This window comes from Schistosoma mansoni, assembly GCF_000237925.1.
Source record: "Schistosoma mansoni, WGS project CABG00000000 data, supercontig 0154, strain Puerto Rico, whole genome shotgun sequence".
NCBI lineage: Eukaryota > Metazoa > Platyhelminthes > Trematoda > Strigeidida > Schistosomatidae > Schistosoma > Schistosoma mansoni.
Genome location: NW_017386049.1, coordinates 622,090 through 637,570, shown reverse-complemented (window position 1 = coordinate 637,570; position 15,481 = coordinate 622,090). Strand labels below are relative to the sequence as shown.

The window sequence follows — 15,481 nt, the reverse complement described above, 5'->3', positions numbered from 1 at the left end:
CGCGCGTCCTGGATTCCACTGCTAGCCACTATCCATCTCTGCTAATCATGCTTGTGAATTAAGGTATATCGAGGCAATACGTACAGTATGCACATATGCCAATTAGAGACTGACCAGTTGCAGTCCTAACAAAAATCGATGGGAAGATTCAAACAAACAATACTAAGTTGAATTTATGATACAATGTTTTGTTACCCTTCTGTTTATAAGCTTAGCGTTGAGGTTTAGAATAAAAGTTAGTGTTGGAGAATACTATCTAGCTTCACTAAACAGGATTGACTATGCATTGAATCACGTCAAGTACACACAATCCTCCTTAAGAGCAGGTATGCTCTGTGAGTGAGTTTGAGTACCATCTTAAATTCACTTTATGGTGGGATAATATATCTTCTAAATGACTTCAAACACTTTAAGAACCAAATAATGACATTTTTCACTTCGTCAATAATAGCATAAACCTTATCCATCATTACACTTCAGATTTTGCACGAAATATATGAGGCATCATCTTCATTCTGATCAGTTAGCTTACGGTTGTCAGTATATTATACATTTTAATATCACATTAGGATTGGATAGGATAGAACTATTAGGATTGGATAGGATAGAACTGTCTATAGTCTATTTAATTATTAACGGACTTGCACTAAGATAAAGCAATTGTTCTCTAATTGTACTGCCTTCTGCTTTTCAATCTTCTGCTTTTCAATCTTCACGTTCCGTATAGTATATATATATATATATATATATATATATATGAAGATTTAGTATTTTCATAGTTGAAAGTGTGAGTCAATTGAAGCTAGACAACCATGGAATACCTGGAAGCACTGAACGGCCGTTCCGTCCTATTGTGAGACTCCTCAGCAGTGCGCATCCACGACCCCGCCTCGCGAGATACGAGCCCAGGACCTACTAGTCTCGCGCCAGAGCACTTAAACGATAGACCACTGAGCTGGCACCCGATGGTGTTAATGTCCAACTCCAACCAATCCAATCAAATCATCAATTTAAATGATATTTTTCTTCATTTATTTACTGAATTATAGAAATGATAAAACAGAAATATCTTTTCAACTTCCAATATCATCGATATCATTTTCAAATTATTTCAAAGAATCTCCTTCATTTATTGATTTTTATTTGGATCCAAATTGTGTTTATGAAGTGTCTGTTTATTATTCTTTAATCAGTTGGTTTTCTCAAGTAAGTAATCAAGTAGATGTTTAATTTATTATTAATAAGATGTTTATGTTTGTATGAATAAGATTGTTTTACATCTCCATGGTCGTACTCATTGCCTTCTCGTGGCGGGGTTGTTGTTTACAGGATTGAGAGGACGAAAAGCGAATGTCCGGCGCTTTAACCGGGTTGATGGACACGGAAAGTTCACCTAGGGGAGTTGGAAAACTTGGATTCCAAGCCAATGTTGCACATGGGCTCTAGTATCCTGAGGGAACAAATGATGTATGAATCAATCGTTGGTCACCGACTACCATGAGACTGCATCTCCCCATGATGCTCCACTGTCTCGTGGATCAGACATTTAGGTCAAATGCTCGGGGTGTGGCCTTGTAAGGAAACCACCTGCTTCAGTTTGGGCACCTGTGCAATATCACAGCCCTCATACAAATCAAATAAGATTTGTGAGGCGTATATATATCTGGTGCCACGTTGTACCAATATTTATGTGTATATCCCTGAAATCCTTTATTCACCCACTTTTTATACATACTTTGTTCTTTGAATTACTAAAGTTATTGATAATAGTCTTGACAACCGATACGTTTTTATAAATGCACATTACATCTTAGCTAGTAAATTTTTACCGCACATTTTGAACTAATATATGAGTGATATTTGTCTAGTGTAAAATGAGTTAATGTAGCGTGGACAGAATCAAGCTCTGTTCTAATTTACGACTGTGAAACATAGCCATTAAAAGTAGAAGATACTCCTAAGTTACTAGTATTTGACCATAGATGTCTTAGAATTATTGCTCACATCTGCTAGGATCACCGGGTAAGTAATAGTAAGGTTAGACACAGTGTATTAGGGAATGATGGTAAATCAGTTGATGAGGTGGTGAATCTTCATCGACTGAGATGGTTGGGCAACGTGTTACGTATGCCTGAACACCGATTACCACGACGCTCTATGATGACTAGTATTGGCGATGGTTGGAAGAGAGTTAGGGGCGGCCAATTCAAAACGTGGCATCAATGCTTGAAGTCACCGAATTCTAGCCTGAGCCATGTTGATAGATGCAGACTACCTTGTTGGGGTCCACGTGACTATCGTAACCAATGGTTGGAGACTCTAGGTGACATGGCTCAGAATCGATCACAATGGCCTAGGTGTATACGCTCTTTATCTTCTCTTAAACCTTGAGATTAAAATTGCTTCATATCTGTCCTTCTTCCTGTACTGCATTCTTATATACAATCTTTTATATATTACCACCACCAAATTAACTACTATGAATTCGGCGTTCATCTTGTTGTGCTAACGAGGTATGGCAACTTGGACCGATGCATATATATGCGTGGTCCTACGTTGGAGCTGACTGACTGACTGACTTTATAAACCTCATTTAACACTAGTAATTAGATGGACATCTCCAAGGTCACTTTGGTGTCGCTCAAAGGTCATCCGTAAATTATAGTTCCACTGATTTTGTGTGTGTGTGCATGTAGAAAAGTAACATTGTTGTCTTGATGACAAGAATTGTATCTTTATATTTGACTTTTTTTCTTAAAATGTGTACATATAAATAATCGTGGTATCGTAATTTCTCTCCCGTTTGTATTGTTCTGTAAAGAAAATATCTCAGCAACGATGAGTTTTTTAGAGGTTCATGTTTGTGTAGGAAATTGGTTCCTCCTTTGTTTTTAAAAAAAATAGGAATGAAACTATGCAAATGGATCTGGACGTTTCAATGTATTCGTTTGTGTCCTTGTTGTCGTCAGTTTGAATGGTTGATTTACATATTTCCTATGTTTATGAAAATTATACCGATTAATTTGTTTTGGAATTAATTCACAATTAGGAATATTAACAGTTTTACGTTTCTTTAATCCAATACATTCATATGGAGAAGTTGTAGTAGCAGTAGTATTAGTAGTAGTATCTATGAATATGAAAAAGAAAAAAAGTTTTTATTTTCCACATCATCATTGTCTTTTTTTTTATCTATTGGATCAAATATGAAAAATATTTCTCAGTTAATCAGACTTAAGACCGATGTCTATTACTATCATGATCATTTATTTATTTGAACACATAAATATTGATACAAAGAGGCACGGAATACATATGCGCCACACAAATCATTCGATTTGTATGAGGGGTAAGATACTACCCAGGTGCACGAACCGAACCACATGGTTTTCTTAGGAGGCCACACCCGGATCGTTCGACCTAAAGGTCTGGTCCACAAGGTGGTGGAACAACGTTAGGAGATGCAGTCCTATGGTAGCCTCTGGCCAACAATTGGTTCATACGCTTTTTGTTCCCTCAGGATACTGGAGCCTATGTGGACCATTGGTTTGGAATCAGGGTTTTCCAACTTCCGTAGGTGAACCCTCTGTGTTCACCACCAACCCGGTTAAAGCGTCGGACATTCGCTTTTCGTCCTCTCAATTTCACAAACAACACGCCCACTGTGAGAACGCAGTGAGTAGGACTTGCCTGGCAGTGACTATATGAGGGTATGTCAACAAGGAGAGCTAACTCTCCCCACCCTCGTCCATATCAGGGCACTTAGCAGCACATTTATTCTTCAACATAATTGAGTAAAGACTTAAATTAACGGGTTAATAAGCAAAGAAGGGTAACTAAACATATTCTGCACACACATTGTAAAGTTATGAAATAACATTAAGGTTAAAATTTAGAAACAAAAAATTTGATACGTAGCAGATAAATAGCGAATATATTTATAAAATTAAAAAAAGCCTCATCAGTGTTAATCAATTTACACCGAAATGAGATTGACTTAATATCTGTAATATGAGTATTTTTGTAAAGTATAAGTATTCCTTTCCTCGAATGCTTAATCTTTAGACCATTAAGTTGGGGGTCCGTTGGTATATAAGTCTACCTGCAATCAATTCACGATATTGTCTAACTTAACTCACTTCATGATCTCAATAGAACTCAACATTCTTCGAGACCCCATGCTGACGATTGTCATGTACTCACTTGTTCTAGTTAGAAGTTGCAACCAATGCAGTTCAGTCACGTCAGTCGTATAAGGTACTCACCAAAGACAATCGGAGATAGTCATGCAATATCACACACTGAATGAAGTTAGATATGTATACCATTGGATCTCTACTGTGTTCTAGAAGTTGACCGTTCGCGAGCGAGACTGAGAGTCTTGGGATCGACTGCTTGTTGTGAGGTCATGGATACATACGTCTGATGAATCCCGTGCTACGACGAAACGATGTTAGTGTTCTGTAGTTCCCAACATCTTTATAACTTATATCGGTTCATGATTTTAATGAAAATAATGGGTTTGAAACCTTCGTCAGTTTGATGAAAGCAGTTGTCCTGGTTTTTCGTTTATTACTATTATTATCATTATTATTATTTGGTTCATGATATAAGACTGTCTTTAATGTTATTGGTTGAATTATATTACAATTATTAACCTTTATAAGTTTAAATGACTTACCATTTTCTGTCAGCTCACTAATTGGTGTTGTTCTTGTAAGTGTCCCATTATCCTCTTCAAGTATAAAAGATGGTGATATTATATTAGGTTTCCCAATATCTAAACATTCATCAATTGTCATACAATGTAATAAGAAATTTGATGATGAATCGTACACGGCATCATGAACTGGATGCTTTTTGTCAGCTATATTTATTGATTGCATTTCTGTCATTATACGAAAAGAATGAATAGACAGTGAGATAAATACAATAGAGGAATTAGTTTTATTCAGTTTTATAGTAATATAACAATTATATATAAAAAATTAATAAAAATTTCCACAGAACACCCCCTTATCATATGCTCACTAGTGACTGGCTACATGAGGTATTTCCTGGAGTTCTAGTGAGAAGCAGTAACCAGTGGAGTCCAACCAGGTCTGTTGTGAGATATCAACTCACTGAAGACATTGGTGAATGGTTGCTCAACTTCGTGTATTGGTTGGAGTTAGACGTTAACACCGTTGAATCCCCGCCGGCTCAGTGGTCTATCGGTTAAGTGCTCTTGCGCGAGACTGGTAGGTCCTGGGTTCGGATCTCGGGAGGCGGAATCATGGATGCGCACTGCTGAGGAGTCCTACAATAGGACGAAACGGCCGTCCAGTGCTTCCAGGTTTTCCATGATGGTCTAGCCTAAATTGACTCCATGATTTCAACTATATATAAAAATATTACTAAAAGTCTCCACAGAAAACCCCCTATTATAACAATAATTGTAATTATTAGTTCATTTCAAGGTATACTTTCAGGCAAGGTCAATAATCCATATGTGTACATGACTTATTGATAACCTGAATATTTAACTTTTGTTTGATCATATTGTGTTGGACATATTCATAGGATTCATAGGATTTACAGATCGATGATTTATTTGATTAAATTTCAACTGTTGTATCTCAGGTTCGAATCCTCATTTTCTATTTACTTACACTTTGATTTAAACAGATAGAAAAATAAACATTCACTTTTTGATTATCACTAATATATTATTTCACCTAAAGATAATGCTCTTCAAGAACAGTCCTTCATCAGAAGATAATCAAATTCAACAATTTAAGTAAATAACATACCGAATTGTTGCTACGTTGATATATATATATAAGTAAATTTTATCCATTCACAATGTTAGTGTACTTTTAAAAGCTACTTTTATTATTTTAAACTGTATTATGTATGATTAGAGGGGGTTATTTAACTCAAATAATTTTCTTCTTTAGTACAGATATTTATATCTAAGAAAGTTTTACACTAATAAATCGATTTACAGTACAATTTAATGTACTTTTATTAGGAATATTCTTTTTTTGTAAAAAAATATGATAGCAGTGAGTTTTAGGTGACTGATAGCCTCCGAATGCCCTGATATGGCCGAGAGTGGGGAGAGTCCCTCTCGAGATGCTCTCACATGACCACGCGTATATAGCCTCTGCGAGAGAAGTCCTACTCACTGTCTTCTCGTGGTGGGCGTGTTGTTTACGAAATCGAGAAGACGAAAAGCGAATGTCCGGTGCTATAACTGGGCCGGTGGACGCGGAAAGTTCACATAGGGGAGTTAGAAAACCATGATTCCAAACCAATGGTGCAAATGGACTCCAGTATCCAGAGGGAACAAATGACGTATGAATCAATTGTTGGTCACCGGCTACCACTGGACTGTATCTCCTCACGATGCTCCACTGACTTGTGGATCAGACCTTTAGGTCGAAGGGTCCGGGTATGGCTCTCTAAGAAAACCACCTGCTTCAGTTTGGCCACATGGGCAGTATCAGAGTCCTCACACAAATCAAATGAGATTTGTGCAGCGCATATATATCTGGTATACCTTTGTACCAATATTTATGTGTTTAAATAAAAAAACTTGACTGTTAGGACTTCTGTATCTAGATTTTAATGTCAGTTGGCTTTTGATAAACAAAAGATGCCTACAATGTGAAATAGATTCGAGCTAAGGTTGTACAGTGACTGTGTCAGGGACTTTATCATTGAGAACTGCTCAATTCATGACTGTCTTTTTTGTGGAAACAAAATCATCTAACACGAATGATCACAATGATCTATATTCAGTGTTATATCAATCATGCTGACGAGGTACAAACTAACACAATGTCTAGATCAAGAAAAGACCTTCCTACTAATTATACTTTACTATTCCATTATTAGATGAACTGCACCGCTACATTGCATCTTTCAATATACTTTACCTTCAACGGAAATCCAATTGCTAGAATTCGATCGTCATAAATGATCAAACCTTATAACTGTCGATTACCGTCTAGAGATTGAATAGTGTAAGATAACTCTTTCCTCAGCTCTATATCATGATTATATATGGCGAATCGGAATTTATATTGTACACTATCAAAGTAGTATATACATACTTGTCTGTTTACCTTTTCATAGTTGAAAGCGTGAGTCAATTGAAGCTAGACCACCATGGAAAACCTGCAAGCACTGGATGGCCATTTCGTCCTATTATAGGACTCCTCAGCAGTGCGCATCCATGATCCCGCACTCTCGAGATTCGAACCCAGGACCTACCAGTCTCGAGCCAGAACCCTTAACCGATAGACCACTGAGTCGGCCGGCATCCAACGGTGTTAATGTCTAACTTCAACTGATCCACGAAGTCCACGAGTCCTATAATAGGACAAAACGGCCGTCCAGTGCTCGCAGGTTTTCTATGGTGGTCTAGCTTCAATTGACTCACGCTTTCAACTATGAAAAGGTATAAATCTCCACAAAACCCCTTCAAATATTAACATGGTCAAATATTAAGAATATGTACATGAAATTTGCTAGTGTACTTTTAATATTACCAGAATGGGATTTGTGGAGATTGTAGTAATTTTAATAGTTGAATTCATTAGTCGATGTGAGCTAGGCCACTACGGAAAACCTGCAAGCACTGGACGGCCATTTCGTCCTATTATAGGACTCCTTAGTAGTGCGCACCTACGATCTCGCACTCGCGAGATTCGAACCCAGGACCTACCAGTCTCGCACCAGAGCCCTTAACCTCTAGACCACTGAGCTGGCTGGCATCCAACGGTGTTAATGTCTAATAATTGACTCACGCTTTCAACTATGAAAATACTAAATCTTCACAAAATTCCTTCTGATAATTAATGTTTACCTTTTGTTTGTTGTTTTCTATTAAGTTCTCGTGTTTGTTTTAATTTCTCTTTTCTTTGCCCATTACTTTGTTCTCTATGTGTCCATAATTGTTTACGATAATTATTTTTATCACAACTATCAGATCGTATTTGACTAGCCAATGTGAAAAAGAAATGGGATGAATTATTCATCGATTGTATCATTTCAAGTTGATGGTTATTTTTTAGTAAATAATACTTTGGATGGTTGTTATGACTACCGATGAAATTGTTAGTAGTTTCGGGATCTAGTTGTTGTTGTTGATGATGATGATGATAATGATGATCAATATGAGTTGTTGATTGACTTATTTCTTCTGCATTATTTATATCATTAGTATTCTTATCAGTAGTATTATCCACAATAGTAGTATCTTTTACCCATTGATTTAATTTTTGAAGATATTTTCTACGATATAAACTGATAGGCATAGTGAGTATTTGAGTCTTTTGATCAATGTTAAATGTAAGATCACGTGATAATGAATTGCTTGTACTTCTATCCGATTCATCCAAATGATGACGTTGTTGAATGAATAGGGGTTCTGAGAAGTGACGCATTATTTTCAATTCAAACATATCGATTGAAGAATAATAGATTTTATCTAAGGTGGAAACAATGACCAAAATGATGTAGATAATATTGCGGAAGTAATGTAAGAAGATATATATTTTAAAATGGAATAACTGGGGTGCAAGATTTGACTAAAACTTTTAGTTGGTCTGTAAAGATACAGAAGGCTCGTCTAGCTTTCGCCAACTTGCGTCATTTATGACGTAGGCGAGATGTCCGTCTAGCAACAAAAGAACGGGTTTACTGTGCAGCAGTTCGGTTCGTCCTACTTTATGGCATCGAAACATGGCCGATAAGAGTAGAGGATATTCGTAGGCTACTGATATTCGATCATAGGTGTCTTCGAAGCATCGCTCGTATATCCTGGGACCACCGGGTAAGTAATGTAGTTGTTAGGAAACGGGTACTAGGTGAGGATGGCAAGTCGATTGATGAAGTACTGAAACTTCATCAGTTGAGATGCTTGGGACACGTGTTACGTATGCCCAACCACCGACTGCCACGACGCGCAGTGTTTCATGGTGTAGAAGTAGGTTGGAAGAAAGCTAGGGGCGGCCAGACCAAAACGTGGCACAAATCCATGAAGTCACTGACAATTGGACTGAGCCATGTTGGTAGGTGTAGACTACCTTGTTGAGATACGCGAGATGATAACAATCGATGATTGGAGACCTTGAATGAAATGGCTCAAAATCGTTTGCAATGGCGCATGTGCATCCACTCTTTGTGTTCTACCAAATTCGAATCTTCTGAATTATTCATGTCTATCATTTTTCTCTTATTAAATTTATTTCACTGTATTATACTCTTTAAATAACATCTTCAAACCCTAATCTTTCGGATTACTGCTTATACTTTTACTACCTCTACCACTATGGGTTTTGAATCGACAACTTCATCTCTGTGCTAATGTGGTATGGCAACTCGAACTGATGTACGTACATACGAAGTTTTATGTTGTGACTGACTGAGTTGGTCTGTAACTAATTCAGAATGAAGTCTGTGCAAATATGCTTAGTCAGCGGATACTACTTAGTATTATCTACAAATTTTAATCATTTTTATGTATTGCTTTATACCTTTAATTTCTGTATTACTCACTTGTTAGTTATCTTTAAGATAACCAGATACTCAAATTGGTTATCTTAAGCTCTATTAATTTAGGATTTAAAATGCCAACCTGTAAACCCTTCATTTATATTGTTTCGAGAACATTTAGAATCATTTAAGTATTGTTTTTATTCAAGTGTGAGACTGAGATTAAAGTCTTAAACTACGGTATAACGATCATTCAATACTCCTTCAATATGACTAACTATGATAGATGGGAGAAACTGGTTTATTACGAGTTTCAACATACTGTGTATTTTCTAAAACAAGCTTTATGTAATACGTATTAATTAGTAACAAGAACCTTTTCATGTTAACTCACTCACATAGAGACAAAACGATAAAACACTTTCAATGTCCTACTTCTAAACTACGAACTTTTTTCTATCAGCTTACAAAGAACCCATTTTTATTAGTGAGTATTATACTTTTGGTTATTAGCTATCAGTGGAATCCAATTATCAACTGAATATATCTTGAATATCAGTATGTAGATGAACATTAATACTCAAATCTAATGCTTATTGGTTCCACCGTAAACTTATTATCAACTAACCTACTGAGTTATGAAAGCTACTAACTTTTTCAATAAGTATGCTAATGTGTTATTCTGACAAGCACCTTTGTGATATTGAATTGTAGCTACAATTCAAAAATATACCAAACAACATAATTATAATCGTCCCAAATAGGACGAAACGCGCGTCCTGCATTCCACTGCTAGCCGTTATTCATCATTGCTTATAAACGTAATGATAAGTTATGTATTATGACATTATCGACCGAAGAAGGTAATTTACTTACAGAAAATAATAATCATATTCACCTGTGATTAATTCACGACGGTCGAAAAGATTATGAATGATTATCAGAAAGAGGGGTTTTGTTGGAGATTGTAATAATTTAATAGTTGAATTCATGAATTGATTAAAGCTAGACTACCATGGAATACCTGGAAGCACTGGTCAAAACGATTGTCCAGTACTTTCAGATTTTCCATAGTGATATAGCTTTAATATTAATTATAACTGAGAAATGATTCAAATAATAATCAGTTCTATTATAATCTCATTCTGTTTATAGCTTTCAAATACTAAATTTCCACAAAAACCCCTTATGATAATAATAATCATATGCTCACTAGTGACTGACTTTGAGAGGTAAATCCAGGAGTTCTAGTGAGAAGCAGTGACCAGTGGAGTTCAAACCACGTCTGTTGTGAGATATCAACTCACTGAAGACAGTTGCTGAACGGTTGCTCAGATTTCGTGTATTGGTTGAAGTTAGACATAAACACTATGGGATGCCGGCTCAGTGGTCTATCGGCTAAGTGCTCTTGCGCAAGACTGGTAGGTCCTGGGTTCGGATCTCGCGAACGCGGGATCGTGGATGCGTACTGCTGAGGAGTCCCACAATAGGACGAAACGGTCGTCTACTGCTTTCAGGTTTTCCATGGTGGTTTAGCTTCAATTGACTCACGCTTTCAACTATGAAAAAAACAAAATCTCCACAAAAACCCCTTCTCATTCTGTTTAGTTTCAAATCAAACTCATTCATACGATTAACTTGTTAGTTAGTTATATTATCCTCTATTTACTTGAACACAATCCATTCTCTTTGATTTTAAACAATAATAATAAGACATAAGACATAGAATAATCATTTAGATGATTAAAAGCAATTTAACTTACATTAATCAATTCGATTATTACCTGATATATCCCCTCATACTATTTACTATTATTGTTGTTACTATTCCAACAATAAACTACATTTATGATCATCTGATTAAAATGATATTTTCATTTTATCTCGATTATGATTGGTTAATTAGACGACCTTGAAGTATAAAGAATACGTCTTCCTTATTGGTCAATATTAATAATGAACTTGTAATACATTGAAACGATTCCTTATTCCTATAAATCAATAAAAAAAATTAATAGTCAGAAATGGTTTTTGTCACATACTAGGACAAAAAAGCTATTCAGTGATTCCAGGTTTTCTATGGTAGTCTAACTTCTATTGACTGGCTTATAACTTCAACTATAAAATTAGTAATTTAAAATGAATTAGGCATTGGGTAGATTATTATAAATAAATAAATAATATATTTGTAGATATCCCAATGAGTATAAAGATGAAATTGCCCGACGTTTCGTTACTCAGTATAAGCCACTTCTTCAGAGAATAAATAATACTAAGTCATGAAAAATTAGAAAATCTAATTTTTCCAGTCTTTGAGATATTACAAGTATATTACTTACTTATAAAATTAGTAGTCTTAATCAATTTTCTTTATTTTTTTTTCTATTTTTTTGGTTTTGTGTATTGAATTGTCCTTTTTTCTTTTCAATAAGTTTCTATGAATCTTGGAAAAGTAACTGGATATATATTTTTGAAACTACTATTATGGTTAAAGATGGATAGTGGCTAGCAGTGAAATCTAGGTTGTGCATTTCGTCCTATTTGGGACTCGTCAGTTTAATATGCGTGCATCTCACAGTTGATGTTCACTCTGGGACTCGAATCCAGTACCGTTCGCTTCAAACGCCATCGCGTTATCCACTTGGCTACTGAGTCCTGATAGCCACTTGCTTGGGCAATGGGGTGAATTTTAAATTCGTTTGGTGTTGTTTACTTGTATCTTCCCACATTAAATTGGGAATTTCTCTTGGATAATTTCAATAGAAACCTTAAATAATATGTATACATGTATGTATATATATAACTTGATGATGAATAAATGGAAATATTCAGTTTATTTATTTATTTATTTCAACACAGATATATTGCTACAAGTAAGCACCAGATACATATGCGCCGCACAAATCTCATTTGATTTGTGTAAGGGCTGTGATACTGCCAAGGTGCAGGTGGTTTTCTTAGAGAGCCACACCCCGAGCCTTTGACCTAAAGGTTTGATCCACAAATCAGTGAAACATCGTGAGACGATGCAGTCCCATGGTTTATACGGCATTTGTTCCTTCAGGATACTGGAACCGTTCCATGTGCACCATTGGTTTGGAATCAGGGTTTTCCAACTCCCCTATGTGAACTTTCAGTGTCCATCCACCGGGTTAGAGCACCGGACATTCACTTTTCGTCCTCTCACTTTTGTAAACAACACCCCCGCTATGAGAGGGCAGTGAGTAGGACTTGTGTGGTAGAGGCTATATACTCGTGGCTATGTGAGAGCATTTCGAGAGGGAGAGCGGACTCTTCCAACTGTCGGCCGTACCTGGGCATTTGGAAAACCTAGAAGCACTGAACGACCGTTTCATCCTAATATGGGACTTCTCAGCAGCGCGCATCCTAGATCCCGTCCTCGGGATTGGAACATAGAACCTATCGGCGAACGGTTAATTTCTAGACCACTGAGCCGGTATTAGTTTATTATTGTTTCTACTTGGTTTTAATAGGTTACATTTATAATTTAGTTCTGTTGATAAATAAATTTTTCTCTTTTTTCTTTAAAAAAACTAAAAAAAATAGTTAATTCGTCTTCATTGTACACATTTTGCTGGATTACTATGTGGACATCTGGTGTTATCATTAGTTATATTAACATTTCGATTAATCTCATTTAATGAAGGTAAGTTCATTCAATAGTTGTATCAACATGGTATTATGATTTTGTTTTTCATTCTCTATTGAAATCTTATTTTGTATAGAATACCTCCGAGAGAACCTTCTTTTTGATTCAACGTTTCATACTAGTTAATGCTTTCAACAAGGAAGCGATACTGCATATGGGATTCAAACCCATACTACTCAACTTCAGATTGTAATATATTACCACAGAACTATTCCATCCACTATTGATCTATCGATAGAATTCGATCAGCATTGATAGAATAAATAAACAATAATATAAGTCACTATTTACTCATCAATCAGTAGTTTGTTTGTTTTAATCCTCACGACGAAGTTTTATGTGTCGTCACTTGCGATTCCAGAGAGTTTGATACTGGTATGTACTCTTCGTATACACAATCCTAACTATTCTAAAAAGAATGGAAACAATGAGGAAGGAATTTTAATTGGCTAATTGAATCAAACAACAACTGTACATTCGTTTGTATCTGTATTTCTGTTCCTTCGGAAATTTCACTTTATACTACTAGCCTAAGTTTATCATTACATAAAAAATTCAATTATCATAGTTATCACTTGTCACAATTGATTGATCACTGGGTGGTGATCAACGTCATGCGTGTCAAGTCTTTCTTAGTGCTGATCAAATGCTATCGATTAAGCTGCAATGTGGCCATTAGTCTAGGTGGCTCGAAACTTGTTCACGTGTTCTAGTATCCAAAAACTAATATCGGACCAATTAAACTTTATTTTCTTACAACAGTCAATTATTTCTTAAAACTGTAAGTTGTACTTTTAAAGTATGTGTTTTTGTTGGAGCATTTAAAAGTGGAGATCCCAGAACATTTTTTTATCGGTAGAAAATGATCTCGATCACTCAATTTGTTTTACTTACATTCGAAAATTAATCTGTATCTGATGATTTGGCGAGCAGGAATGAATGGGAGTTTTGATTTCTGACTCATATATTCATACTTAATTATTCAATATCTGGATGATTGTGTATAAATGATCACAATAATTCTTTACTGTATAGTTGTTTTGGTATCTCGATAAATATTCATCTAGTATTTAAAAAAGAGTCAGTTCAGCTACTGCAATCATTTCGATCAAGTAATTCATAGACCCTCAGGATTTCGTAACATCAATGCTTAATAAGGTTATACCTTAAATGGGAATCGCCGACAAGTCCTTCAATAGAATGGAATGATTTTCCAGAGCTATCTAGTTTTCAATAGTTGTTTGATCAATTTCTCTTATAAGTGATCTTCAAACTGAATAATCTTCTTAACCCCCTTTCATTTCAATAAGATATGTTAATTTCATTTTATGTATAATTGAAACTTCCTATTGTCTTAAAATATTTTTGTATTGTTTGTACGAGTCTTCCTATTTATGTTCTGGACTGCAATTGATCAGTATCTTATTGGCATATGTTTATCCTGTGTGAATTTCCTCGATATTGCCTTAATTCACAAGCATTATAAGCAAACATGGATAGTGACTAGCAGTGAAATTCGGGACACATATTTCATCCTATTATGGAAATTTTCAACTGAATGTACCTGCATCCAAGATTTGATATTCACTTGATTCCAAGTAGAACGAAACACGCGTCCTGGATTCTACTGTTAGCTACTATTCATCTTTCCTATTGTCTTGTTTTTACACAGATTTTAATAAAAAATCAACAAATTTCAATTCTATCCAAGTTCTTTTATAAAGTTAAAATCATGAGTCAGTTGAAGCTAAACCACCATGGAAAACCTGGAAGCACTGGATGGTCGTTTCGTCCTGTTGTGGGACTCCTCAGCATTCGTGTCTCTAAACTTCTTGGATCGGTTGAAGTTAGACATTAACACCGTTGAGTGCCGGCTCAGTGATCTATCGGTTAAGTGCTCGCGCACGACACTGATAGGTCCTGGGTTGGAATATCGCGAGGTGGGATCGTGGATGCGCACTGCTGAGGAGTCCCACAATAGGAAGAAACGGCTGTACGGTGTTTCCCGGTTTTCCATGATGGTCTAGCTTCAATTGACCCATGATCTCAAGTATATAAAACTACTAAAAGCTCCACAAAACCCCCTTCTGATAATCTATCCAAGTTAATTTAGTTTTTATATATGTAATATTATGTAATCATTTTGATTGATTCATTTATTTTGATTTTTGTTTTGTTGTTGTAAACAAAACAAACAATTATTGTAGATCATTTGACGTCTATCTCTTATCATAACTTCCAATCCATAATTCATGAGATATATTATCACCAGGCTGTTGTTTTAATACATTTTCTCAGTTTTCAATTAATATCATTACCGTAAGT

At 35.7% G+C, this 15,481-nt stretch overlaps 2 protein-coding genes across 2 annotated transcripts in view; one reads left to right on the top strand and one right to left on the bottom strand.

Moving 5' to 3' along the window:
• The window catches only part of Smp_175320 (gpi inositol deacylase pgap1, putative), a gene marked incomplete at both ends in the record, with an annotated part of 56,986 nt that extends 55,756 nt beyond the window's left edge, over positions 1-1,230 (top strand). The window contains one exon of the mRNA XM_018798487.1: positions 1,118-1,230. Coding sequence (XP_018646716.1) covers positions 1,118-1,230 — 113 coding nt within the window. The remainder of the gene's footprint in view (positions 1-1,117) is intronic.
• Positions 1,231-2,912: 1,682 nt separating this feature from the next.
• Positions 2,913-11,319, bottom strand: Smp_175310 (hypothetical protein; the record flags this gene model as incomplete). Its single annotated transcript, XM_018798475.1, has 4 exons — positions 11,250-11,319; positions 7,856-8,479; positions 4,682-4,888; positions 2,913-3,130 (listed from the first exon to the last, which is right to left on the bottom strand). Exons 2-4 carry the CDS (start codon positions 8,451-8,453, stop codon positions 2,913-2,915), a joined length of 1,023 nt encoding a protein of 340 aa, XP_018646715.1. The 5' UTR covers positions 8,454-8,479; positions 11,250-11,319.
• Between the last annotated feature and the right edge of the window lie 4,162 nt (positions 11,320-15,481).